This window comes from Dasypus novemcinctus, chromosome 20, assembly GCF_030445035.2.
Source record: "Dasypus novemcinctus isolate mDasNov1 chromosome 20, mDasNov1.1.hap2, whole genome shotgun sequence".
In the NCBI taxonomy this organism is placed as follows: Eukaryota; Metazoa; Chordata; class Mammalia; order Cingulata; family Dasypodidae; genus Dasypus; species Dasypus novemcinctus.
This window is the reverse complement of record NC_080692.1, coordinates 7,753,316-7,779,812: the sequence shown is the minus strand read 5'-3', so window position 1 is coordinate 7,779,812 and position 26,497 is coordinate 7,753,316. Positions and strand designations below refer to the sequence as shown.

The following is a 26,497-nucleotide window of genomic DNA, read 5'->3' as shown; positions in this document are numbered from 1 at the left end:
TTCTTAATTTATTTTAAAGATTTATTTATTTATTTCTACCCACCTTGTCATCTGCTCTTTCTGTACAGCTGTGCATTCTTCTTTTTTTTAAACTATTTTTTTTTAAGATTTGTTTTATTTATTTCTCTCCCCTTCTCCCCCTTCCCCCATTGTCTGTTCTCTTGTGTCCATTCGCTGTGTATTCTCCTGTGTCCCCTTGCATTCTCGGTGGCACCAGGAATTTGTGTCTCTTTTTGTTGTGTCGTCTTGCTGTGTCACCTCTCCATGTGTACGGCACCACTCCTGAACTGGCAGTGCTTTTTCACACAGGGTGGCTTTCCTGTGGGGTGCACTCCTTGTGTGTGGGGTTCCCCTACACGGGGGACACACCTACGTGGCACAGCACTCCTTGCGCATGGCAGTACTGTGCTTGGGCCAGCTCACCACACAGGCCAGGAGGCCCAAGGTTTGAACCCTGGACTTCCTATGTGGTAGGCGGACACTCTGTCAGGTGAGCCATGTCCGCTTCCTGTGCATTCTTTTTTGTCTGCTTGTCTTCTCTTAGGCGGCACCAGGATCCTGGGACTTTCCAGAGTGGAGAGGTGCTCAATCTCTTGAGCCACCTCAGCTTCCAGGTCTGCTGCGTCTCTTATTTTCTCTCCTCTGTGTCTTTTTTTGTTGTGTCATCTTGCTGTGCCAGCTCTCTGCCCGGGCCAGCACTCCCGTGCAGGCCAGCACTTCTTATGGGCCAGCTCTCCTTTTGGGCCAGCTTGCCTTCATCAGGAGGCCCTGGAAATCGAACCCTGGACCTCCCATATGGTAGATGGGAGCCCAATTGCTTGAGCCACATCTACTTCCCAGGAGTTCTTAAAAGTTGAAATTAAAGAATATAATTCTTTAAACTGGACAAGATTTTATTGATGATTTGATATAATCTTTTCCTTCTATTGGGTAGAAAATTTAGGCCTAAAGCTGTTCAGTAATTTGTTCAAAGTCCTACCATTAATTTGTTAGTAGAACCCAAAGTAGAATTTAATTAATTGCAGCAATGTGATTCTGTTCTTTGTACTTTCATTCAGTAAAGTTACAGATTTTTTCTTGTCAGAATGCTTCAAGTTGAAATATGTATTATAAAAAAGAGAATATGTTGTTTATACTATTTCAAAACTTGCATTTAAAAAGGAAACAAAAAGGTTCCAGTCAGGGTTGCAAGTTAACAGAAGGCCAAGTAGAAACAGCTTACAAATATGGGGTTTTAAAAAGGTTTAGGGACTGGGTATTTCTAGGGTTGATTTAGCAGCTCACAGGGACACCAGCAGCCCAAGCCCTCCCAGCCTTTTGGCTTGGTCTTTGGAATTATCACCTGATGTTCACAAGATACTGCTACAAAAACAATAAATAACAACCAGCAAAAAACAAAAAAGAATACCAACAACAAAAAGAGAAGATGCTGCTGCAGCTCCAGGTATCACAGTGTCTAAACAAAAGTTGGAGGGACATTGTATTTCCTTCCATTATTCTGTTCATGCGAGCGAGGAAAGCATTCCCAGAAGCTTCCCAGGAGATTTTCCAGCGTCCTCCCTGGTCACGGAAACAGTTGTCCAGCCTAATCCACTAGCTGAAGTGGGGCCCTAGAACAGACCTTTCTCACGGGGTCCCTGGTGACGCTTTGGCTGCTGCTGGACTGGGCCTGCACCTTGAGGCTACTTAGTTGACACATGTGTCCCTGGGATGAGAGGAATCATGAAGCACAGTGCTTCCAGTACCTGAACAGTTGCGGTTCTGCTAGCCAGGACAAAGTTGGGAGGAGTGGGGGAGGCGCCTAGCAGTATCTGCCGCCGCTGGAACGTGGTTGTACTCGCCTGTTCTTGGGGTGGTTATCGTGGACATGAAGCTTTGTAACATGACACGACTAACATAACCTGTCAGCATTAGCCTTGGTTCCTAGATATAAACATGCTCTGTGATTAGGCTTGCTGGGTCACAAGGCTGCTTTCATTAATCATTTTATTGATAAAGTGTCACTTCAGTAGGCCAAGGCAAGAAAAGAAAATCTGATATCCAATTAGCATTTAGAAGAAAAGGCTGTGGTAGTGAAAAACAAACTCTGAGGATCAGTGACTAAGGAGAAAGAGATTTGACTAGGGGTAGGAAATTTCACTTATTTTAGTAATTTAAATTCAGCTGTATGCAACGTAATTTATATATTTTTTTAAGGTTATTATAAAACTAATTCATATTACTAAAGTGCAGCAGAAAACAGCTGAGTAAAACTTTGTCCATAAATGCATCTAACAACACTTTTTTACCTTTTGATGTGAGGCCCATTTATTTAGATATCAATTTTTCTGCTTTAACATGTTTAATTTTAGATACTGTATTTTACCTTTTTTTTTAATGGTTGCATCATTGTCTTTTTGGTGCATTTCTGTGCTATGCAGGGGCCTGTGCCTCTCCATGCTGCGCAGGTCTGAGACGACTTTTTTCTTCATTTACCAGGAGGTCCCAGGGATTGAGCCTGGGTCCTCCCTGTGGTAAACGAGCTCAGTTGCTTGAGCCACAGATGCTTCCCTGTTTTTTATCTTTGTGGAAGAAGTTTTATAGAAAAATTTTATGAAAATTTTAATGAACGTGCCCAGTCACCCTTAATCCAGTATCATTTTGCTTTATCTTTCCAGTGAAAATCTGAAAAAATGATATCTGTATACCAGAACTCTTCTTTTGAAGTGTGGTTCCTGAACAGTAATGAAAGCTAAAATACTACTACTTTGGTGCTTAATTTCTCCCTGGCTCTAAATTCTTTTTTTTTCTCTTTTTCTGCCCATGATTCAAAAATTTTTCTTGCACTTACTAATCACTTACTATGAGGTACAGTGTTTAATGTTTTAGTAAACCTTCTCATCCCTAGTAAATACCTAGGTGGTATGGCAATTAGTTTGAGTGATTTTGTTTTCTGCTGCTTATAAAGCTTTAGTGATGATGTTTTCTCATTAGTTTTAAGTCAATGAAATTGTGATCTCAGTCAGTGGATTTGGGTAATATCTAAGTCATCTCTTGGTCAGTAATTCACAAAGATAATATCCTCCAGGTATGCTAATGCTGTTATTCTCCTTTCCCTGCTCTTACCCTCCTGACTGGGCCAAACCAGAGAGAAAACTCACACCATTTAAGTAGGTAATATTGTAAACCTATGCCAATAGTAGGATCTCATCACACCTTGCCCCCAGTGAATAGGATTCATCTTCAACTTAAGTATTTTTCCCTAGTATAACCTCTCATTCCATCTCCATCCAGCATTTTCTTGCACAGTGTATTTCTTAAGCCTGGCACAGCTCATGACAGTCCATGCACGTGTATCCTTGATCATCCTTTTCCTTCTTTCCTTGTAATGTAGCACAGGGTGCATTCCACCTTTTTTTTCCCCTATGCTACATCCATATTTTTCTGATTGTCCATCCTCCTCTATTTCCACAAACCCAAACATTCATCCTTTTTATTGAATGTGTTAAAATTTGTTCTCTCTTAAAGTGTGAACTATTTGAAAGAGCGTGATAAAAACTGTTGATCAGATTTGGTTATGAGGCTCACGGAAAAGCCTGTCAGTCTTCAGACGTGCTTAGGGAATGATGGATAGGCTTATCTGTATTGAGGCTGTAGTTACTGTGATGCCATTTGGCTGACAGGAAACTCCACCTTATTTAAGATGAGGAATAATTTAGGAAAAACTTGGGTAGAAATAAATGAAAGAGAAACAAAGATGACAGTCATCAGTTGATAGCTAAGCATAGCTAGAGCCCTTTTCTTTTCATTTTTGTATTTAGAACAAATGACACTGCTCTCCAAAATTCCAGTCAACTGGCTAATTTAAAAGCATATTAAAAATAAACTGGCAGGATTTCATCGTAGCATTCATTAGATCATATCTTTGGTTCTTTTTTGTTGCAAAGTAAAAGCTTTATTATATCTAAAAAAATGTTTAGCTTATATTCACATTGTAGATTGCATAAAAATTTATTATCTCATATTATTTTTGTTCATTTTGGAATATTAGTAGCTAGCAAGAGGAGCTGTATATAGTTATTCTGCCAAGAATTAAGAGCTTATAATTCAACATAGGAATTTCCTTTCAAACTAGACTGTAAACTTGTAGCTTTGGTTGGTATGGTGAAAATTTCAATCAAAGAACTCTTCTAAATAAGTATAAAATATTAGCCCAGCAAAAGATTTTAGAAGAGAGTTGTGTATATGTGTTTTTTTAACCACTCCCCCTTGTTGTTTGCGCTCACTGTCTCTTCTCTGTGTCCATTTGCTGTGTGTTCTTCCGTGTTTCATTGTCTTTTCTTCTCATCTTTTCTTTTTAAGAGGCACTGGGAACCAATCCCAGGACCTCTGGTGTGGGAATCAAACCTGGGCCTCCCAATCCTTTGAGCCACATCCATTTCCCTGTGTGTGTTTTAAACAATGTACTTACAAGATATACATGAAAATAGCTATTAAATGTTATTTGTAGCTAAACCATGCAGGTTGGCAAAGATCTTCAAATGAAATTTGATTTTAATTACAAGAGAACTACGAGAAACTGACTGTGAACTTCTGATTTTAGCTAAATGAGAGACTAAGCTAACTTGAAAAAGCTTCTGTTATAAATGTCTAGAAATGGTGCATAGTATATAAAATATAACACAAAATTTAAATGCATAGCTGAATATACCAGAAACAAAAGGAAATCCCAAATGCAGGAAATGTAAAGGGAATGGCAAACCAGGCGCTTAGGTATTGAAGTCTTAGGGGCAGTTGTCAGTCCTCAAGGGGCATAGGTTTTTTTGGTTGCTGTTTGTTTGTTTCTGTTTTTTTTGGGGGGGGGGGGGCGCATAGCTTTTAATACTGACAGGAGCCAAAGCTTTAAACCAAAATGAAGTGAGGAATTAGAACATGACTCTTTTGCATCCTAGTAAAGAATAGACAAAAAAAAATTCATCCATCCTCAGAGACAACATGTGACTGAATCTGCGTGGGTTTTGGGTTTAAAAAAGTTTCAACCCCAGGCCTGTGTCACACAACAAAATTGAAGTGTAAAATTTAAACCACTTGCATAGTTTGGGAACTCCCAGGCTAAAAAATTAATATAAAAATTAGTCTTGGGCTGTTTTTACTTTTAGGAATCCTGGGTTGAAAGTGCTCTGGAGGAACGCTTCCACATCCCAGGCCTCATGGATCCCCAAAGAAAAACAAGCACTGCTACAGATGACTCTCAATAAAAATCACAAACACACAAGGAAACAGTCCATTGTGACTGAAGAACAGACCAAATAAAACATAGTTGAAGAAAGTTATCTAAATATAAGATATAAGAAAATTACCTTAGATGCATTATAGAATGTTTAACATGTGTATAGTAAGAGTTACAGGAGGAAAGAAGAGAAAATAAAGAGGGAGAAAGGCATATTAAGAGAGGAAGTATTTGAGAATATTCATCAAAGAATGAAAGACATACATATTCAGATTCAAGAAGCACACATGTTCTAGTAGGAAACATAGAGTATAACTGGAACACCAAAGACAAAAGTTCTTAAAAACCACCAGAGAGAAAGGTAAATTACATAGAAAGAAACAACAGTGAGACTGTCAATAGACTTCTCTACAGAGTTACTGTTTCATCTAGTTATGCCCCTGCCAGGAAATTCTTGAGTTGTTACATGTGAAGATGGATATAGAGTTTATGTCTGTATTATTTCTCATAACATAGGAAGCTTATAAATTGAGGACCTAGTCTAATTTTTAGTCAGAACTTGTGAAATTCTCTTAACAATTGCCTAAATTCCAAGATGATTGCAAACCAATTCATATTCTTTCCTAATTCAAACAAATTTTCAAAGTGTTATTTTTATCTATCTAATTAAAACAGAGAAAGTGTTAGTTAGGTCTTGCTATATATTATTTTTCACTTTGTAAATTTATAACGTGTATTACAACTTTATATTATGCTGATTTGGGATTTGAAAATTTATCTTATTATGACTTTTTGCTTACATGTTCACAGAAACAGCAAACATTGTTAAAGTAGATTTAATAGTGCATTATTCTCAGAATAAGTTACTTTCCTTTTCTGTACTTGAAGGTGCAGTTTTAAGAAGGTGATCGGTGACTTCCATTACTGTTACCTTTTTGGGGTACTGCTTTCTTTCAGCAATTTTTAAAAAATTACTTTCAAAAATTTTTTTTTTATTTTTCATTTGTAAAGAAGCTTTAGATTACGTGTTACATCAAAATATAAGGTAGTCCCATATACCCCACGCCCCCCATGCACTTTCCCACATCAGCAACGTCTTTCATTAGTATGGTACATTTGTTAAGAATTGATGAACACATATTGAAGCATTGCTACAATCATGGTTTATGGGTTACACTTTGTCCCACACAGCTTTTTAGGTTTTGACAAAAATGTGTGATGTCCTGTATCTGTCATTGCAGTGTCATGCAGAACAATTCCAGTGTCCCCAAAATGCCCCCATGTTACACCTATTCTTTTCTTTCCCTGCCCTTAGAGTCTCTGGTGGTCACTGCCTTTCTATTAATAATGCAAATTCTTCCACTGCTAGAATAATAATATATATAATAGAAAAATGTCTACATTATTCCATTGTTCATTCCCCAATCTTGATGATTTGGAGATGGTGTTGCCCACTCTGTATTCTAATTGAAAGGGAGCGTAGATCTCATGGGGGAGATGGATGGAACTGTCTTGCTTGAAGCTGCACATGCTTGGTGTTCCTTGGGATGGGCATTGTTCATCATCATCCCCTTGTTAGTTGTCCTGGGTGAGTCCAGTGAATTGGAGGGTAGGTGTTGTAGCACTGTTTGAGACTCAGCCTAACCGGCACATAAACAAACTGAAGATTCATGTTGCTGGGACATATATTTAGCAAGTACAGTGCTGTTTGTAGGTTCAAATAAAAGGGGCAGAAGAGCCATGTGTAGGCAAACTATAAATGAGTCTAATTCTGGTGCAGTGGGGAGCATAAATTCCAAAGTAAGGCCCACTGGTGGGGCGCTGCCCTCCTGAGCTTGTCCACCTGTTTATAGTGTCCAGATGTCTCTAGAGCCCTCAGGAGCCCTGCTGTTTGAGGCACTGTTTACTGTGGCAGTGAGATCCTGCTGAGCCGTGCAGAAGTGTAGCCTCTGGAATGATCTCCTGACTCACTTTGAAATCTTTTTGCCATAAAACCTCGTTTGTGTTTAATATTTCTCCCTGAAAGTGACATTTTTGACAATGAGAGAATCAGTTTAGTTTTTCCCCCATTTCAGATGCAAATTTTTGCATCCACTATGCTTCTGTTTAGTCAATGAAGGAATAATATAAATGTTTTATTTTGAACATATGACTGAAGACATCTCGTCATTTCTATTAGGATTTTCATATTTTCTGCTAGTATTAGTATTCATAATGTAACAGACTTGGTTTAAGTATGCCTTTCTTTTTTATCTTTTCTTTTTCCTTGCCTAACTGGAATTTTGGGATTGTTAATTTAGATAAGGATATTGAAAATTCAAGTTCAAGGGTTGTTAGTACTCTAGTACTCTAATTACCTTACTTATGTTTACTTTTTTTTTTTTTTTTTGGTGGAAAGTTGGTACTCAACCATTGAGATACATCGGCTCCCAGTTAATTTTTTTTTTTAATGTTTGCTTTTTAAACCTATGTCCACCTATGTCCTCAAGAATGTAAATGAAATCTAAATATTCACAGACAGCACTCCTTGTAGTATTCAGCTTAGCTCCTGAAAATGTTGTTGTTGATCTTTATATCCATTCTTCAATAGATGACTCGGCACTTTCCTTTTCAGGATACTTGGCCGTCTGGGTAATCATTTTAATAAGAAAGCCTCGTACAGTAATCTCATACCAAATGTGTTCTCACATCTTCCTTCTGAAACTAGTCAAGTTTTTAAAATAACATTAAATGCTAAACCAGTTCACATTTTAAAATATTGTTATAGGATGGGAGAATGCAAATATGTATTAAAATGTAGCAATATGAGGATTAACCAAGAATTGAAATCAGTATTTGTAGGAATGTAGAAGCATTAGAAAATTAGTGAAGGGAAGTGGACTTGGCCCAATGGATAGGGCATCTGCCTACCACATGGGAGGTCCGCGGTTCAAACCCCAGGCCTCCTTGACCTGTGTGGAGCTGGCCCATGCGCAGTGCTGATGCGTGTAAGGAGTGCCCTGCCACGCAGGGGTGTCCCCCGCGTAGGGGAGCCCCACACACAAGGAGTGCGCCCTGTAAGGAGAGCCACCCAGTGCGAAAGAAAGTGCAGCCTGCCCAGGAATGGTGCTGCACACACGGAGAACTGACACAACCAGATGACGCAACAAGGGGAGACACAGATTACTGGTGCTACTGATAAGGATAGAAGCAGTCACAGAAGAACACACAGCAAATAGACACAGAGAGCAGACAACTGGGGTGGGGGAGGGGAGAAATAAATAAAAAATAAATCTTTAAAAAAAAGAAAAATTTAGTGAAGACCTGGGTTTTGGAATTGTCCTTTTTAGTTTTCCTCTAGGGATTTTTTGTTTTGGTTTTTAAGAAGTTGTGGGTTTACAGAACAATCATGCATAATGTGCAGGAGTCCTATATAGCACCCTATTATTAACACCTTGCATTAGTATGGTATATTTGTTACAATTGATGAAAGCACATTTTTATAATTGTGCTATTAGCTATAGGCCATGATTTAACTTGCACAGTTGTGTTGCACAGTTCTGTGGATGCTTATTATTTTTAAAATAGGTATGGAATCTTTATCTACCTTGTTCTTTTATTTTATTAATATTTTAGTAAGTATCTGTTCTCTCTCTTTATGGCATCCACATTATTAAAATTACATTTCAGAACTGAAAAATGATAGTAGATCTTTTACAACATCAACAATTAAGATAATGATGTGTTATTTTATAATTCTTCTGTCATTTTATCTCCTATCTATGGTGCATCTTTTAGATACATTTATATTAAGAAAAGGTGAGCAGTTCAGATTTTATCATAATGGTAGTATATGTTGGTTGGAAGCAAAAATGTTAACGTTGTAAGTAAACTGTTGTATTATTCAAAGGGATGCTGATGCAAAGTACCAGAACTCTGTTGGCTTTTTTCTTTTTTTAAGATTTATTTTTTCATTTATTTCCCTCCCCTAACTCCCCAGTTGCCTGCTCTTTGTGTCCATTCGTTGTGTGTTCTTCTGTGACCACTTCTGTCCTTATCAGCAGCACCGGGAATCTGAGTTTCTTTTTGTTGTGTCATCTTGTGTCAGCTCTCCGTGTGTGCGGCGCCATTCCTGGGCAGGCTGCACTTTCTTTAGTGCTGGGCAGCTCTCCTTACGGGTGCGCTCCTTGCGCGTGGGGCTCCCCTACACGGGGGACACCCCTGCGTGGCAGGGCACTCCTTGCGTGCATCAGCACTGCGCATGGGCCAGCTCCACACAGGTCAAGGAGGTCTGGGGTTTGAACCGTGGACCTCCCATGTGGTAGACGGACGCCCTAACCATTGGACCAAATCTGCATCCCTCTGTTGGCTTTTATAAAGGGTATTTATTTGGGGTAGAAGCTTAGATTCACAAGGCCCTAAAGAGTCCAATTCAAGGTACCATAAGAAGTACTTTCTTACCCAAAGTCATTGGCTGTGTGTTGAGCGAGATGGCGGGCAATGTCTGTGAGAGTTCAGCCTTTCTCTTCCTCTTAAGGCTCAGTGGATTCAGCTTCTTCCGATCTCAGCTCTAGGGTGGCATAAGGCTCCTCTCTCTCCCCAGGGCTTGTTCCTCCTGGGCTCAGCTCCTCTGTTCTCTTTACAAGGCCAGCTGTAAACTCTCAGGCTCATCTCCCTTCTCGGGGCTACAGGATCCTCTCTGTGTCTTCCCTGTGTATCTACTTCCCAGTGAGAGTCTGTGTATCAGCCCACTGAAGGGCTGGGAACTCAACCTTGCACACCCTAATGATGTGGTCAAATCAAAGCCCTAATCTTAAACCTGTTATTCAAATGTCTCAGCTGAATCTAACATAATCAGAGGGTTATCACATCTAGAGGAACAGAACAGTTGACAAACATAATCTCTCTTTTTGGAATTCATAAATTATTTCAAACTGCCTCAACTTGAATTGGCTTTTTTCTTACAAAAGTAATGTATGGGGGTCGGGTGTAGCTCAGTGGTTAGAGTACCTGCTTCTCACGTATGAGGTCGTGGGTTCAATCCCAGGTACCTACTAAAAAAAAAGTAATATATGTACACTTTGTATTGTTATATGCTTTTTAATTTCTCAAAATTAGAAGTCAAAATAAAGCTAGTATATAGTCAACATAATAAGTATGTTTTAAATATTTAAATAAGCAGTGGAAGAAATGGACAGTCACTGCCAGGAAATGGCTGTTTTCTTTAATATTCTGATGCTTATTGTGTTGTGTTTTCCCCTGTGTATATAGAGATTGTTTAAAAAGTATACCGTATTGTTAACTTTTTATTTATTATTTAATGAGTTTTTCTCATTATTTAAAAAGTATGCTGTATTGTTAACTTTTTGCTCTATCATGGAAAATTCTTTTTCTACACTTTTTTTTCAAATCCCTTATAGAACTGGATGGATTTTTAACACACTTTTATTTTTCATCTTTTCATGTAGAATTTAAAAAGGAGTTGAGGGGAGAAGTAATGTAGTTAATAATGGGCAGAATCATTCCATCAAAGTGGCATGGGGAAGAAAGGTTACATTAACTGTGTGTGGCTTTGCTGACAAAAAAAAGGAGAATTCACCGTGCGGCTCCATGTTAGGAAGACCAGAGCCTGAGTGTGGGGGCGGGGGTCAGCACCCTGCCCTCACTTAGGACCTGCAGTGGACAGCTGGAGTTAGCGTCTGGGCTTAGTCGCCACATTTGGGCTTCTCTGGGACATAGCTCCTCTGCCTTACGACAGAGACGTGGAGATTCTAATAGCCACCTCATATGGTGGTTTTAACGCTCCAAAGAGCCTAGCAGAATGTCTGACATAGACTAGAGCTGAAGGAGTGGTCATTGGGTTTGAATTAGTCCCCTGTTTTTGGATGTATTTTAATAAAACCTTGTTTTCACATTAAAATATGAGTGCTAGGTATGTATACACTGATAGCAGTTTTTAAAAAAGATATTCAATCACCTTTTAATACCCCCCAAAGATTTATATTTAAAAAGAGATTCAATTGTCTTTTTTCCCCTCAAAAGATTCATTCACTGTACTGATGATTCCCCAGATCCTTGTATGGAATATGAGGTAAGAAATCTTTTTTCTTTATCTTGATGAGTTTGATAAACCTAGAAGATGTTTCGTGAATTGCTATTTTTTCTTTAGTGAAATGATTGAAATTTTTTGGATTGATTTCTCTGACAATTTTAATGAATTGAGTTTTTTAAATTATGAAATACATTATTCTGTGTGTATTGTTATACATTACATAATTATATACCATGTATAGTTGTTATGTAGAATTACGTTACATATTATATATGTATTATAATTATAGAATATATATACATGCATGTGTGTATTTTCATATATATACACATATACACACACACTATATATATGAAATAAACACCTTTATGCTTACCACCTAGCTTATTACCAGGAAAAAGTATCACTATTTTGCCAGTTAGGTCTAATGGACTTGTTTATATTTTTCAATCATTTTACAAATAACTTACAGAAGTAAGAATAAAAGGATAGTAAAAAGCAACTTTATTAGAAATTTTAATGAGTTTAATAACCATAACAAACCCAGGTTTGTTTTCTGTATTTTCCTGGTTTGAAGGTGTACTACACACACACACACACACTCTCACACACCACCCTGAGATGGGCAGTGTCCTTGAATCATTGAGAGCAACTAACTGCTTATCAATTATCATGAATGATGCTGGAGCATACTTTTAAAAAATGCTGAGTCCAGGTTTCAGCTACCTCCCAGTCAGGCTCTTGCTTCTCATCCCTCCTGGTTCTTCTCTCACTTGCATTGTTAAAATGCAATACTTTGAAAACTTTGAGAGCTCGTAATTTGTTGAAGAGAAGATGGCTGTTTCCTTTGCTCCACAATCACAAAACATTTTCGTTTTTAGATTTATTACAACCCTGAGAATGAGTCCATTGAAGGCTTTGTTTCTTCCAGTCTGTTTGCTCCTGGACACCTTTTATGTACACGGGCTCTCAGAATGTGCCTGTTGACAGAGTGTACTGTGAGAAGTTGAGTGCACTTAGTGTGTAGATTGGCCTATCTTCTATGATTATGCAGTGTGTGTAGAACAGTTCATTTACTTTTAAGTTACTCTGTGTTATATATTATTACTGTCTGAGTGTATTTAAAAAAATACTTTGATGTATGTGTGTGCATAAGACTTTCATACCACAATTAAGCTTTTTTCCCCATAAAGCACAGTGCAAACATGTTTCCAAGTCATAAAATAATTTTTTAATAACATGGTTTTTTGTTTTTTTATTAAACAAACCTAGTATATTACTTTTTTTTTTTTTTTTAATTTATTTTTTTAGGAGGTACCAGAGATTGAACCCAGGCCTTTGAATATGGGAGGCCCACTCAACCACTGAGCTATACCTGCTCCCTAAAACATGGTTTTTAGTGGCTGCTTACCTCATATTCATTGTTTCACTTAACAAACATTTATTAAGCACCTGCTGTGGATTACGTACATGTGTTGGGAACACAAAGATGAATAAGAATCAGTTGATTGCCCTTGGGGAATTTACTGTTTAATAGGTAAGACAGACTTGTATCAAATTATCACAGTGCAGCATGGTATGTGCTCACTATAGAAGGTTATACACAAGAAAAGATTGAAAGCACAGTGGGAGGATTCTGAGCTTACTGCAGGGATACAGGAGTTGGTGCCCAGAGTACTCAAATTCCATCTCATAGGCCTCAAAGGCCAAAGAAGTGGAGGCCACGGTAAGGGAGGGTGGAGATTCTAGTCACTTAGTATCAGTTAGTATTTCCGAAGAGGATTGATTTTCTCCAAAGAACATCTTTAGAACAGAAAGAGAAGCATACACTTGTCAACTACATTATTTATAAAATTATAGCAATACAATAGGATATGAGAGTTTGCATATATTAAATAATTACCAATTCAGTAATGAGACCATTTACGACTTGTGCTATTGGTAGAATTGCTGTTCTTGAAAATAATGTGGAAAGTACAGAAGCGTTCTAGTGATTCTTAGTGGTGAACCATAATAGTTATTTTATCAAAGTAGGTATTACAGATGGGGTTTCAGGTAGATAACTTTGAAATTATTTTATCTTCTGATAATCTTAAAAGGGGTGAATTATAGGGCAACTTATGGCACAATGTTGACAAGATTTGCCTTTGTTACCTTGTGTATTAAGTCTGAACTCTCAAAATGGTAAGTGACAAAGGTACATGTTGTCATAAAGAATTTTAACAAAATTTTGCCTGCTTATTAGAGTAATAGTTCACAACTCTGTCTTCTATATCTCATGCAAAGAATATCTTATTATGCCTCTTTTCTTTTTAACCGTTGATAATAGCAATCAACATGATACTGCATTGGCATAAAATTGTGTATTAGGCCAGTAAAGATTTCCTTTTTACATAGTAGCGTCACATTTTTTTCCTTTCTCCATAGCTTGTTCTTCGAAAATGGTGTGAATTAATTCCTGGGGCTGAGTTCCGATGTTTTGTCAAGGAAAACAAGCTTATTGGTGAGTTACCCTCCTCTTGGAAGTAATCTTTAAAGGCGGCAGGGTGTTGACGGGAGTAAATTTTAAATATCGAGGGCAAGGACGCGCTCAGTTTTCACCTTGGTTGCCAACTCTAACCGACTGACACTGTTAGAGGGCTGCCTCTGCTTTGCTGACGAGGACCCTCCAGCCTCAGTAAGTTTCCACAGAAGAAAGTATTGCTAGTTGGTCATGTGTGCCTGGACTCCAGAGACAAAAGGGATGGTCCTTATTATTCCTAGTTTATGGTATGTATAATACTACTTGCCTTCTCTTTGGAATTTTCCTACATTGCTCGTTTTAGGTATCATCAAAAGCCAAGCTTTTAGAAAGTGAATGTGGCTTAAGCAATTGGGTTTCTCTGTACCATATGGGGGGCCCCGGGTTCGATCCCCAGGGCCTCCTGGTAAAGGTCACGTCCACACAGTGAGCAATGCAGCAAGATGATGATGCAACAAAAAGAGAGATGCGGCAGAGAGTCAAGGCGAGACATTATAGAAACCAGGAACTGAGGTGGCACAAGTGACAGGGAACTTCTCTCCCACATTGGAAGTCCCTAGGAAGCCTAGAGAAGAAAACGAGAAGAGAAGACAAAGAGAAACAGACACAGAAGATACACACAACAAATGGACATAGCGAAACAGCTGGGTGGGGGGTTGTGGGGGGAGAATTACATAATCTTAAAAAAAAAAAAAATTTACATCTTTAGAACTGTTATTGGAGCACTGTTTATTATTCTAGTATGAGGAAATAAATACCTGAACAAATTACTTTAAAAGTCACCCATTTTCTTTCTTCTCAGGTGATTATTTTGGTTGCTATAATTTATTTGAGTTAAATATTGAAGACAGTTTGTCCTTTTTTGTCTGTGCATGTTTTCCATGAAATAAAATTTACCTTCAGTTCCTCCCCCCTCCCCAAAATGTCTCCCTCATCTGTTTGCATGTTGTCTGTGTTTGTCTGTCTTTTTTTTTTCTTTAGGAGGCACCTGAACCCAGTACCTCCCATGTGGGAGGCAGGTGCTCAACTGCTTGAGCCACATCTTGCTCCTCCTACCTTTAGTTTTAAAAAGTGTGATTTGAATAGAATCAAATCAACACTATTTTTTATTGCACATGACTTCGCATTTATTTACTTACCTGAAAGAAACCTGAGGTATTTAGATGTGTCATAATGTTAGGTGTTCCTGAAAGAACTACAATGTAAGTATAGTTAAAGGAGTCATCTTGGCATGTGAGTAAAGAATTGGAACCTCTTCTTTCAGAACAGAGACCTTTTTCCTAGGAATAGAATAGGAGTTCTTGCAGTAGTCCCCACTGTTGTGTTTGTAATCCTATCAGCATGTCACTTCGAAGAGAGGAATGTTTACTTCTCCAGGCTTGAAAGAGCAGGCTTATGAAGGCAGAGTAGCCTGTCTGAACAAGAAAAGTAGAGCGCTTCTGTGAAATGCATTATGAATATGCAAGTTGTGATAAAAATGTTACAAATTTTTTTAAAGAAAGTGGATAAGAGTAATTTGGAAAAAGTTGACTGGAAAAATCAAAGCACAGTTGACCTGTGTTGTAGGTTTAAAATGGCTTTTTTCATTTTTTACCCAAAACGCATTTTATGCTTTTTATTCTCTCCATTGTACCAAATAAAAATAACTAGAATTTCCAGCCATAAGAATGTATGGCAATAAGGAACTTTGGGATTCACCTATCCATATGAATTTACAACTGTGATAAGCTTTTATGACTATATAAAATGGCAACTAATGGTATAATGCCATATTCATCGGATTTGTCTTTTGATCTACTTTAATGATTCTCTCATAAAAAGATTTGAAATACATTTTTGTGTTTTCGAAAGCAATATTATATAGTATTGCATAATAACAGTATCAAATATTTTCTTGTCAGGTGTTTCTCAAAGGGATTACACGCAATACTATGACCATATTTCTAAACAAAAGGAGGAAATTTGCAGATGCATACAAGACTTTTTCAAGAAACACATTCAGTATAAATTCCTAGATGAGGACTGTGAGTATTTTTTATTGACCCAGTGGAATGAAATGAAAAACATAGTATTACAATTTTATTTCTCCGTGGTGCCTAGTTTAAAACTGACCAAAATATATATTTTAAGCACTATACTTGGTATTACTGATGGTTTGCATATGAATTTTACCTCATTTAATTAGAATCCATTTTTATTACTGAGACCATTTATGTTCCTGTCATTTTAGGTGTTTTTATTACATATTTCAAAAAGTTTATCTACAGAGAGCAAAGTGATTCAATTGCAATGACTAAATCAGTTAGCTGATCTACTTTTCCAGCTTCACAATTTGAATGATGAGATATCACCAGTTACAGAGTAAACAGTTGTGAATTGTTTTTAAGACTTGAAAGTACCTTGTGTTTCAAGAATCATCATATGTCCTAACTTTTTTTTTTCTTGTGTCTTAAAATTATACCTACTGGGTTCTCTAGCAGATTTAATTAAGAAAAAAAAGGTTAATCATGCCATAGCATAACTAGAGTCGATGCTTTCCTATTACAAATTTTACTCATTGTGCTCTCCATCAAGTAAGTGATTGATGGTCCTTCAACTAGCACTTTCCTATGTGAAAGTTTCCTTCGTTTGCACATAAGGCAACTTATAACAGTGGGGCAGTTAAGATGATGTTAGTGTATGACTTGCATTTTTAAATTTAAGGGATTATGTTTGGAGTTAGAGAAAATGCAAGTAAGATCGTATGATAAAACATTGCAGGATGCTGTTTTATGTTTGAAAATTTGAGACTTAGAAAAATTAAATCTCCAAGGTTAATTGTATTCTGCAGTTTTCCATTGGAATGCATTTTAATCCTCAAAAGGAAATTTTGAGAATGAAGATATTAGTTCATCCAGATTTAAATTGTGTTCCTTTATTATTAACTTGGTGTTCTTTGTTCTCCTTTGCAGTTGTATTCGATATATACAGAGACAGTAGGGTAAGTAACAAACAGTATTTGATATGCTTTAAAATCAGGCCTAGTCTTATACGTAAGCAGTGAACATAGCCATTTATGTGCTTAAAAAGTATTTTCCAACCAACTAAAGTGCTTGAAATTTACATGTAAATGTTTTATAATGGTCAAGAATCTCTCCTTAAATTATGCCTAACTTTAGGGTTCATAATACTTTTAAATAATCCTGGGTCACAAATTTAGGAATTATTAATTCAACAGATGGCTAAAAAGCCACCTTATGCCGTGCTTTACAGTTTTCTCAGAGATTTCGGCCTGCTTGAAATTGTTCAGTTTGCACACTTAAATGTGGCCAGGAATTTGTCATTTGTTATTTAGATAATTATTTTTAGTTAACTGAAAGATTCTTGGCATGATTTGAGTCTTTTTTTTTTTGTAATCTGTGGCTGAAGGTGAGAATTAAAATAATTTACATCTGTTCTTCAAATCTTAAAAGTCATTAAGACTTCTGAGATTAAAAACAAAACCTGTATTTGATGAAGTAATCTTTAGGCAGAGATTTCATTATCAAGACGTGATCTTTTTTTTTTTTTTAAGATTTATTTTTGTTTATTATTCTGTAGGTTATCTTTTCTTTCTCTTGATAGTGTCCTTTGCTCAGAAGTTTTTAATTTTGATGAAGTGCCATTTATCCATTTTTTCTTTTGTTGCCTGTGCTTTTAATGCCATACTTAGGAAATCCTTGCCAAAGCCACGGTAATGGAGATTTTCCTCTGTTTTCTTCTGAGGATTGTACACTTACAGCTCTTAAATCTAGGTCTCTGATTAATTTTTAATTAATTTTTGTATATGGCGTAAGGTAAGGGTCTGGATTCATTCATATGCCTGTGGAAATGCAGTTGCTCCAGCACCGTTTGTTGAATAAACTTTCCTTTCCCCACTGAATGGTCTTGGTATTCTTGTAGAAAACCAATTGACCACAGACATGAGGGGTTATTTCTAGACTGTCAGTTCTATTCCATTGGTCTGTATATCTGTCCCTGTGCCAGTACCACATTATTTTTTTCGCTGTAGCTTTGCAATAAGTTTTGAAATCAGAAAGTGTGAGCCCTCCAACTTTGTTTTTCTTTTAAAAGGTTGTTTTGGCCCTTCCGGGCCCCTTGACCTTTCAAATGAATTTATGGATGGGGTTTTCTAATTCTGCAAAAAAATGCTTAAGGGATTTTTATAGGAATTACATTGACTCTCTAGATCACTTTGGGTAGTATTATCATCTTAATAATATTAAATCTTCCAATCCATGAATACATGATGTCTTTCTATTTACTTAGGTCTTCTTTAATTTCTTTTGGCAGTGTTTTATAGTTTTCAGTGTACAGTTTTTTTCCTCCTTGATTAAATTTATTCCTAAGTATTATATTTTTTTCTGATATTATTATAAATGGAATTGTTTTCTTGTAATGATTATCATGTAATTTAACTGTAGTGTGTTTTTGCAAAACTCATGTCTGCTTTTCTATTGTTGCTGGGCAAGTTGACTCAGGACTGATAGATTCTAACCTCTTCTTGTATATGTCAGAGCAGTGTCCCACTGATTCAGTAGTTCTTGGCAGGGGCTTTGGGGAGGTGTATTTTAAGAAGTGCTTTAAGTGATGATAATGCACGACTAGAATTGAGAATTGAGAATTTTAGACACGTCAAAAATTATGATGGTCTCCTTATGTTTTTCTTTGGGAAGGATTGTTTTTGTCATTAGTTTATAATTTTGTTGCTTTATCAACTAGGTATGTCTGATCTTGAGACTTCAGCATTGCCAAGATTGGCTTCGTGACTTGGTCACTTTTTGTAAATATTCTACTTGGGATTGAGAAAGTATACCATTGATGTCTGTTAGATTAGTCTTGTTAAAATGTTTTTAAAATCTTGTTTCTTATGGATGAAATGATATCTGAGGATTCTTACAAAATAATACAGATGTCAGGGGAATGGACCAGATAAAACTGTTTGGTCCATTTTGAGTTGATATTTGTTGAAACTGATTGGCAGGTACATGGGACTTTTTATCCTATTTTGTCTACTTTTGTATATATTTTTTTCCATATAAAAAACTAAGAATTTTTTAAAACAGTTAAAATAATCTGTCCTAACTTTTTGTCTGTCTGACTTAATCAATTACTGAGTAACTTACGTTAAAATCTCCTGGTATGTAATTCTGTCAGTTTTTGTCTTATGTATTCTGAGGCTTTGTTCTTAGATACCTGCCAATTCAGAATGGTTTCATTTTCTCAGTGAATTCTCCTTATCGTTAGGCAGTGACTCTTTATCTCTAAAAATGCTTTTGTGCCTTTTGCATTAAAATGTTTTGTCTGATATTAATAGTGTTAAGTTTTCTTGTGATATTAGAATTTATCTTTTCTCCATCCTTTTATTTTCAGCTGTTGTGTTTTAGGTGTTTGTGTGTTTTAAAAATCACTTTGAAAATTTCTGGTTTTAATTGCTGAACATAGTTTACATTTATTACATTTGACATTTGAATATTTCTACCATCTTTCTTTTTTTTCCTTCCCCTTCCCCTGCTCCCACCCTGCTGTTTTTGCTGTCTGTGTCCTTTTGCTGTGTGATCCTCTGTGTCTTTTTCTCTTTTTGTTTTCTCTTCTTGTTTTTTCTCCTCTAGGATTCACTGGGATTCAATCCTGGGGACTTCTGATGTGGAGAGAGGTTCCCTGTCACCTGCTCCACGTTTGTTCCTGGTTTCTGCTGTGCTTCACCTTGACTCTCCCCTTTGTTTCTCTTTTGTTGCATCATCATCTTGCTATGGCACTGGCTCACCACAAGGGCACTTGGTTTGCCACGTGGGTAGTCACTCAGGCACTTGACTCACCATGCGGGTACTCTTTCAGGCACTTGGCTTACCACTCGGGTACTGGGCTTGCCATGTGGGCACCTGCTCGGGCACTCGACTTGCTGTGTGGGCACTCAGCTCACCACATGGGACTCGGCTCACCACGCAGGCACTGGCTCACCATGCAGGCACGCTTTCTCTTCTTTTTCACCAGGACACCCCAGGGATCAAACCTGGGCCTTATCACTTGAGCCACATCTGCTTCCCTCTACTATCTTGAGTTTTCTATTTATTTTGCATTTTCCCTCCCTTTCAGTTTTCTTTTGGATTACTATGCCTTTCATTACTATTATGTTATTGTTACTATGTCTCTCATGGATAGTACAAGAATCTTAACTTTATTTTGTTTTTTTCTTTTATTTCTCTCCCCTTCCCCGCTCCAGTTGTCTGTTCTCTGTGTCTGTTTGCTGTGTGTTCTTCTTTGTCCACTTCTGTTCTTGTGAGCGGCACGGGAATATGTGTTTCTTTTTGTTGCATCATCTTGTGTCAGCTCTCCGTGTGTGCGGTGCCATTCCTGTGCAGGGTGAACTTTCTTTCGCGCTGGGCGGCTCTCCTTATGGGGCGCACTCCTTGTGCATGGGGCTCCCCTATGCAGGGACACCACTGCATGGCAGGGCACTCCTTGCGCGCATCAGCACTGCGCATGGGCCAGCTCCACATGGGTCAAGGAGGCCTGGGGTTTGAACCGCAGACCTCCCATGTGGTAGGCGGACGCCCTAACCACTGGGCCAAGTCCGCTTCCCAAGAATCTTAATTTTAATTCCCAGTACCCACTTCTGTCTTATGTATGGTTTCTAATTTTTGGTTCCACGGTGGTGGTGGTGTTTTATTCCCGTCTGTGTCCATTTGCTACTTGTTCTCCTGTGTCCACTTGTATTCTTGTCAGTGGCACCGGGAATCTGAGTCTCTTTTTTTGTTGTGTCATCTTGCTGCGTCATCTTGCTGCGTCAGCTCTCCATGTGTGTGGCGTCACTGCCGGGTAGACTGTGTTTTTGTCACGTGGGGTGGCTCTCCTTGCAGGGTGTTTCTTGCGTGTGGGGCTCCCCTACACGGGGAACACCCCTGTGTGGCAGGGCACTCCTTGCACCTGTCAGCACTGTGCGTGGGCCAGCTCCACACGGGTCAAGGAGGCCCAGGGTTTGAACCCTGGACCTCCCATATGGTAGGCGGATGCTCTTATCAGTTCAGCCAAATCTGCTTCCCTCCACTGTGTTTTTATACCCCCAAATTATTGTTCAGTTTCTTTGCTTACCGGTGCTTCTTGTACCCCACTGCCCTCTGGATCCAGTTTCTTTGTAGAAATTTATTATTTAGTAATAAATTCCCTCAACCTTTGGCTGAAAATGTTCAGCCCTTACTCTCGGATGCCAGACTTAGTGGGTATATTATTTTAGGTTGACCGGATCTGTTTCTTCACTGCTTTTAAGATACTAGTCCATTGTTGCTTGGCTTCTGTTTTCTTTGCCTTCCTTTCTTTTGTCCTTCCTGGAGTTTTTTATGCTTTCTAAGTCTAAGAATTCATTTCTTTTGTCAGTCTTGGAGAATTTCCATTATCTTTTTTTTAAAAGCATTTTTATTGAGGTATATTCACATACCATACAAACTATCCAAAGTATATAATCATTGACTTTTAGTATAATATAAGTTACGCATTCATAACCACAAAAAAATTTTAGAACAATTTCATTACTCCAAAAAAGAAAATCTCCACACCTCTTAGCACCTCTTAATCCCTCTATCCTTCTCCAGGCCTGCATAATCACTAATCTAATATCTTTATAAATTGATTTATATTTATATTTCATAGAAATGAAATCCTACAATATGTAGTACACTGTGTCTGGTTTATTCACTTAGCATAATGGTGGTTTTTTTGGTCTGACATTAACATATATTTATTCAGTTTCAAAGAAAAACAGTCTTATATATGCGCTATCACCCATATTCAAATTTCACATGAGGTTTTACTATGTGTACAGTCCCATGTTATTTTTTTTAGCTTTCTTTTAGTAATATGGATGACCTTAGACTTTCCCTTTCAGCCACTGTCATCCGCATGTAATAGCACTGATAGTTAGAAGCATTATGTTGTGCTTTCACCTTTTGTATTCATTTCTAAAGATTAACAACATCCTTTTCTCCAATTCTGCACAAGTTAACCCTCAGCTTTCCCTATTCTCTAACCTCATTCTACTTTCTGGTGACCCATATTCAAGTTATTAACTCCATGAGATTATACAATATATTTAGTTCATAATAGCACAGTCATACCATATTTGTCCTTTTGTGTCTGGCTTGCTTCACTCAACATAATGTCCTCCAGATTCATCCATGTTCTCATATGCTTCACAACTTCGTTTCTTACATTTCATAATATTCCATCATGTGGATAAATAAACTGATGTATTCATTCATCAGTTGGTAGATACCTGAGTTATTTTCATCTTTGGCAATCATGAATAATGCTGTGAATATCAATATGCAGATGTGTGTTCATGTCTCTGCTCTCACTTCTTCTAAGTATATACCTTGTAGTGGTATTGCAGGATCACATGGCAAATCTATATTCAGCTTTTTTAGGAAGTGCCAAACAGTCCTCCACAGTGGCTGTACTGTGCTACATTGTCACCAACAGTGAATAAGTGCTCCTGTCTTTCCACATCCTTTCCAACACTTGTAGTTCTCTGTCTTTTTAATCGTGGCCATTCTGATAGGTTTGAAATGATATATCATTGTAGCTTTGATTTGCAATTCTCTAATCACTAGTGATGTTGAACATTTTTTTCCTTGTGTTCTTTTGCCGTTTGCATTTCTTCTTTGGACAAATGTCTATTCAGATCTTTTGCCCATTTTTCAATCAGGTTGTTTGTCTTTCTATTGTTAAGTTATATCATTTCTTTATATATGATACCTTTCAAAATAAGTTAAAATATTTTAAAGATTGTCTTTTGGAGAAAATAATATGAAGAATATCCTTCTAAGACATATTACAGACTTAGGCATTAGCTTTTATTTTTTACTTACTGGTTTTGTTTTCTCTCTCTATATCATAGGGGAAGGTGTGGCTAATTGATTTTAATCCATTTGGTGAAGTCACAGATTCACTGCTCTTTACTTGGGAAGAATTGATATCTGGAAAAAACTTAAAAGGTGATCTTAGTGAAGGAGATGCCCTGGAACAGGTAAGCTGTTAATAAAAGATTTGGAGGAACCCCTTTCAACTTATGAATTAATTGCTTACTTGTTCTTTAGGCCTTTGCACAGGCCGTGACCCTATCCTTGGGAAATGCACAGTATCACACAGGTTTACTAATTGTTACTTGCTGATGGAAGCTATCAAAAAGGTGTATGTTGTACAGTTCATTCGTTTAGCTTTATAGAGAGAAATAATGGTCATCTGATACGTTTTTTCTGATTACTTTCCCTTTCTTTGGCTCGTTGTCCCATCCACCTGGAAGAATTTCATCCCTGGCTTAGTCCACACATTGGCCCCAGGTTGCCCAGGTCCACAGATCAGTGTCTCTTCACATTCACCATCTCTCGTTTCATGGGGTCCTTGACGGGGTGCATGGTTTCCCCAGTCAGCTTTCTCTTCCTTCATCCACAGGCGCTATCTCATATCCTCTCTGCTCTCTTCAAACCTTCCATCCCATTGTCGTTTCCCTTCCATTTGGCAGATAATTTTACTTCCTTCATCAGGAAAAAATAATCTATGGATGACAATTTGAATGTCTTCATTAATTAATATAATGTCTTCATGGAATTTTAATGTCCAGTTTAATGTCTTCAACCCTACAGGCCTATCTGCATCTGCTCAGGATTGCATTCCCTCTTGTGTCTACAAACACTCTCTGCTATCATTTATCTTTCTGTTTTTCTAATGCCTTTCCTTCTACCAACTCCTGTCCATCAGCATTTTGTCATGTACAGCTATCTCTCATCTTAAAAAACCAAAACCTTCTTCAATCCTATAGCTTCACCCAGCTACTCTCTCCTTTCTCTCTCTTCAGCTTTACTGCCAAACTTTCTTTAATCAACAATTTTGTATTGCTTTTTTTCTGCCTGTAAAAGTAATACATGCTAGAGTGACCTGTGAACTAGAGCAGAGGTATGTCACTATTGCAGGGTGGTGGGAATGTGGAGAAACATGGGAAAAATACAGTTGGTGTGAACTATGGACTGTGGTTACCAGCAATGCTGTAATATTCTTGCATCAATGCCAAAGATGTACTATGTTGATAATGGGGGAGTATGGAAGAAGCATGCCGGGTATACACTGTGGACTGTGGTTGGTGGTAATTGTCTGATGACATTATCTCATAATCTGTAACAAATGTTCTACCATGGTGTGGTGGTTGGTGAAGGGATGTTGTATGGGAATTTTATACATGTGCATGGTTATTTTGTAAGTTCACAACTTATATAATAAAAATATATTTAAAAAAATAATAGAGTGAGTTGGGGGAAAATGCATCAATGTATGGCTATAGTTACTAGTAATAATTTGAAGATATTCTTTCATAATTTGTAACAAATACTTCACAACAATGCAAGGTATTGGTGGTGGGGTGATAATATGGCACCCATATATGATGTTATGCATGTTTGTTTTTTAAGTTCACAACTTTTACTATATATTTATTGTTTATGTATGTTAATGTGTGAATGATATACTTCAGTAAATTTTTTTTTTAAGTGATGCATGGTATTTTAAAAGAAAATTATAAAATTGTCCATATTCCAACCCCTTGAGAATCACTGTTTATATTTGGTCATATACATGCATACACACACATAAATCGTTTTAAAAATAAATGAGATACTATGTGTGCAAACCTGAGTTTTTCATTTAGCATTGTCTTGTTAGCATTATATCTTTTAAAAAATAGTTTGTTTTACATGGTCATTTAAAGAGAGAGGGAGAATTTTATAAAGAGGCAGGACTTGAAATCCTACCACCTAGCAGTAGCTGCCCTTAACACTTGAGGTAACATTTTTCCACGCATTTCTTTGTATATATACACATGCACACAGTTTTTCTTGAATGGATCAGATGAGTTTCATTCATGCTGTTATATAACTTGCTTTTTAAAACTTCTCGATACTTTTGTGTCATCACAGCCAACTCCCTTAAATGTCTGTCCCTCTTCCCATGGTGCTCGCTGTTCTCACCTACCTGTCACCCCTTGACCCACGGCCAGTAAACTCCCTGGAACCTGCCCTCAGCATGGTCCCTAGCAGCTGGTTCTAACCCATGGGAACAAGCAGCCCTCATCTTGCTCAGCCACTTTGCAGTACTTGAAAACGTTAACCTTTTCCTTATTCTTGTAATGCCTCTTTCTATGGTTTCTGTTGCTCATACTTCCCTCCTGGTCCTCCTCCTACTTTTCTGGCTGCTTCTCTACCTTCATTGTGAGCATAATTTCTTTTGCCAATCCCTGAAATTTTCTTTTCCCTGTTACTCTGCCCTGAGCCCTCTTTACCCTGTTCCCCTAGATCTGGATCAGATCTCTAGTTACCATCGTATGGCTCTTGCCATACTCTGTTCCAGTTATGTGTTGACTTACGCCTGTTATTCACTAGACTGTAAGTTTCTGAGAACAGGGGTAGTATCTCTCTAGGGCATAGCACAATGCCAGGCACAACTAGTGTTTGTTGAATTAATAAATGAAGGAATTTTAGGTTTATTTCAAAATTTTCCTTAAGATATAAGGTCATCTAATGCTTTCCTTTTTGGTTAGTTTTCCCCTTGTTTCTCTCTGTCTTTAAAATATTTATTCCCATACATACCTTTCTTGTAACTTAGTCAAACAATGTCTTTTTATTCCCCATCATCATTGCTCATGACTTGCAAATAAAAACCTGAGCTTAAACCAACTATAAAAACATTAGCTTAATTTCTGTTTTTAATAGGGACAGATATGAAATGAAGGAAAATAATAGCATACCATTTTTAAAGGGGCTTTCCTGTTTAAGTTTCTTGCAAGTCATGAGGAACTCATTGGAAAGGAGTAAGTCTTAAAGCATTAACTTGAAATATGCATATATTTCCTGATGCATAAAGAAGAAGCTAATTTTGCTCTCCCTTTTCCAATTAGTCCATTTCATTTAAATTCAAATTTATTTGCATACAAGTGATCATTCTTAATTTTTTAGTATCTGCAGCATCCCCTTTTGTATTCTTCATTTGGTAATTTAAACTTTCTCTGTTTTTTCTTTATCATACTTTCTAGGAGTTTTTCAATTTTATTGGTCTTTTCAAAGAATCAGATTTTGGCTCTGTTGATATTCTGTTTATATTTGTTTTTCATTTAATTAATTTGTGTACTAATCTTTATTCTAGCCTGCCTTCTCCTTTTTTAGTGTTTATTGTCTTGTTCTCTTGGGAAGGGTGCTTAGATAATTGATTTTCAGCCTTACATTTTAGTATTGCATACAAGGCCATAAATTTCCCTCTTCATGTGGCTTTAGCTATCTCCCACAAACTAAATGACGGCACTACTTGGAAATATATGGAGATTTGCTTCAGGACCAGTATTTAGTCAGTTTTGATAAATGTTCTATGTACTATTATAGTTGTGTATTTTATACAATCCACAAAACTTTGTTGTTATGTTTTTTGTTTATTTTACACTCACTGTTTTTTGGATGTAGCCACATATTCATTGTTAATTGTTTCTACACTTTTTAGCTACCGTTTGGGATGATTTTCTGTTTATTATAGATGTGATGGCCATGAATTTGTTCAGTTTTTCTATTTCTTTTTTTCACATCCATTTTTTGTTTTTCAATATTTTATTTAGAAAATTATTAAATATACAAGAAAGTTGAAGTAATTTTACAGGTGAACACTCATCTATCTCATAACCTAGCTTCTA

The 26,497-nt window shown here is 37.3% G+C and overlaps 1 protein-coding gene across 1 annotated transcript in view; it reads left to right on the top strand.

Moving 5' to 3' along the window:
• CDC123 (cell division cycle 123) overlaps positions 1–26,497 on the top strand; it is a 54,049-nt gene that overhangs the window by 18,028 nt on the left and 9,524 nt on the right. The window contains exons 7-11 of the mRNA XM_004468873.5: positions 11,231–11,279; positions 13,668–13,743; positions 15,663–15,785; positions 16,713–16,741; positions 22,673–22,801. Of these exons, the coding sequence (XP_004468930.1) occupies positions 11,231–11,279; positions 13,668–13,743; positions 15,663–15,785; positions 16,713–16,741; positions 22,673–22,801 (406 nt within the window). The remainder of the gene's footprint in view (positions 1–11,230; positions 11,280–13,667; positions 13,744–15,662; positions 15,786–16,712; positions 16,742–22,672; positions 22,802–26,497) is intronic.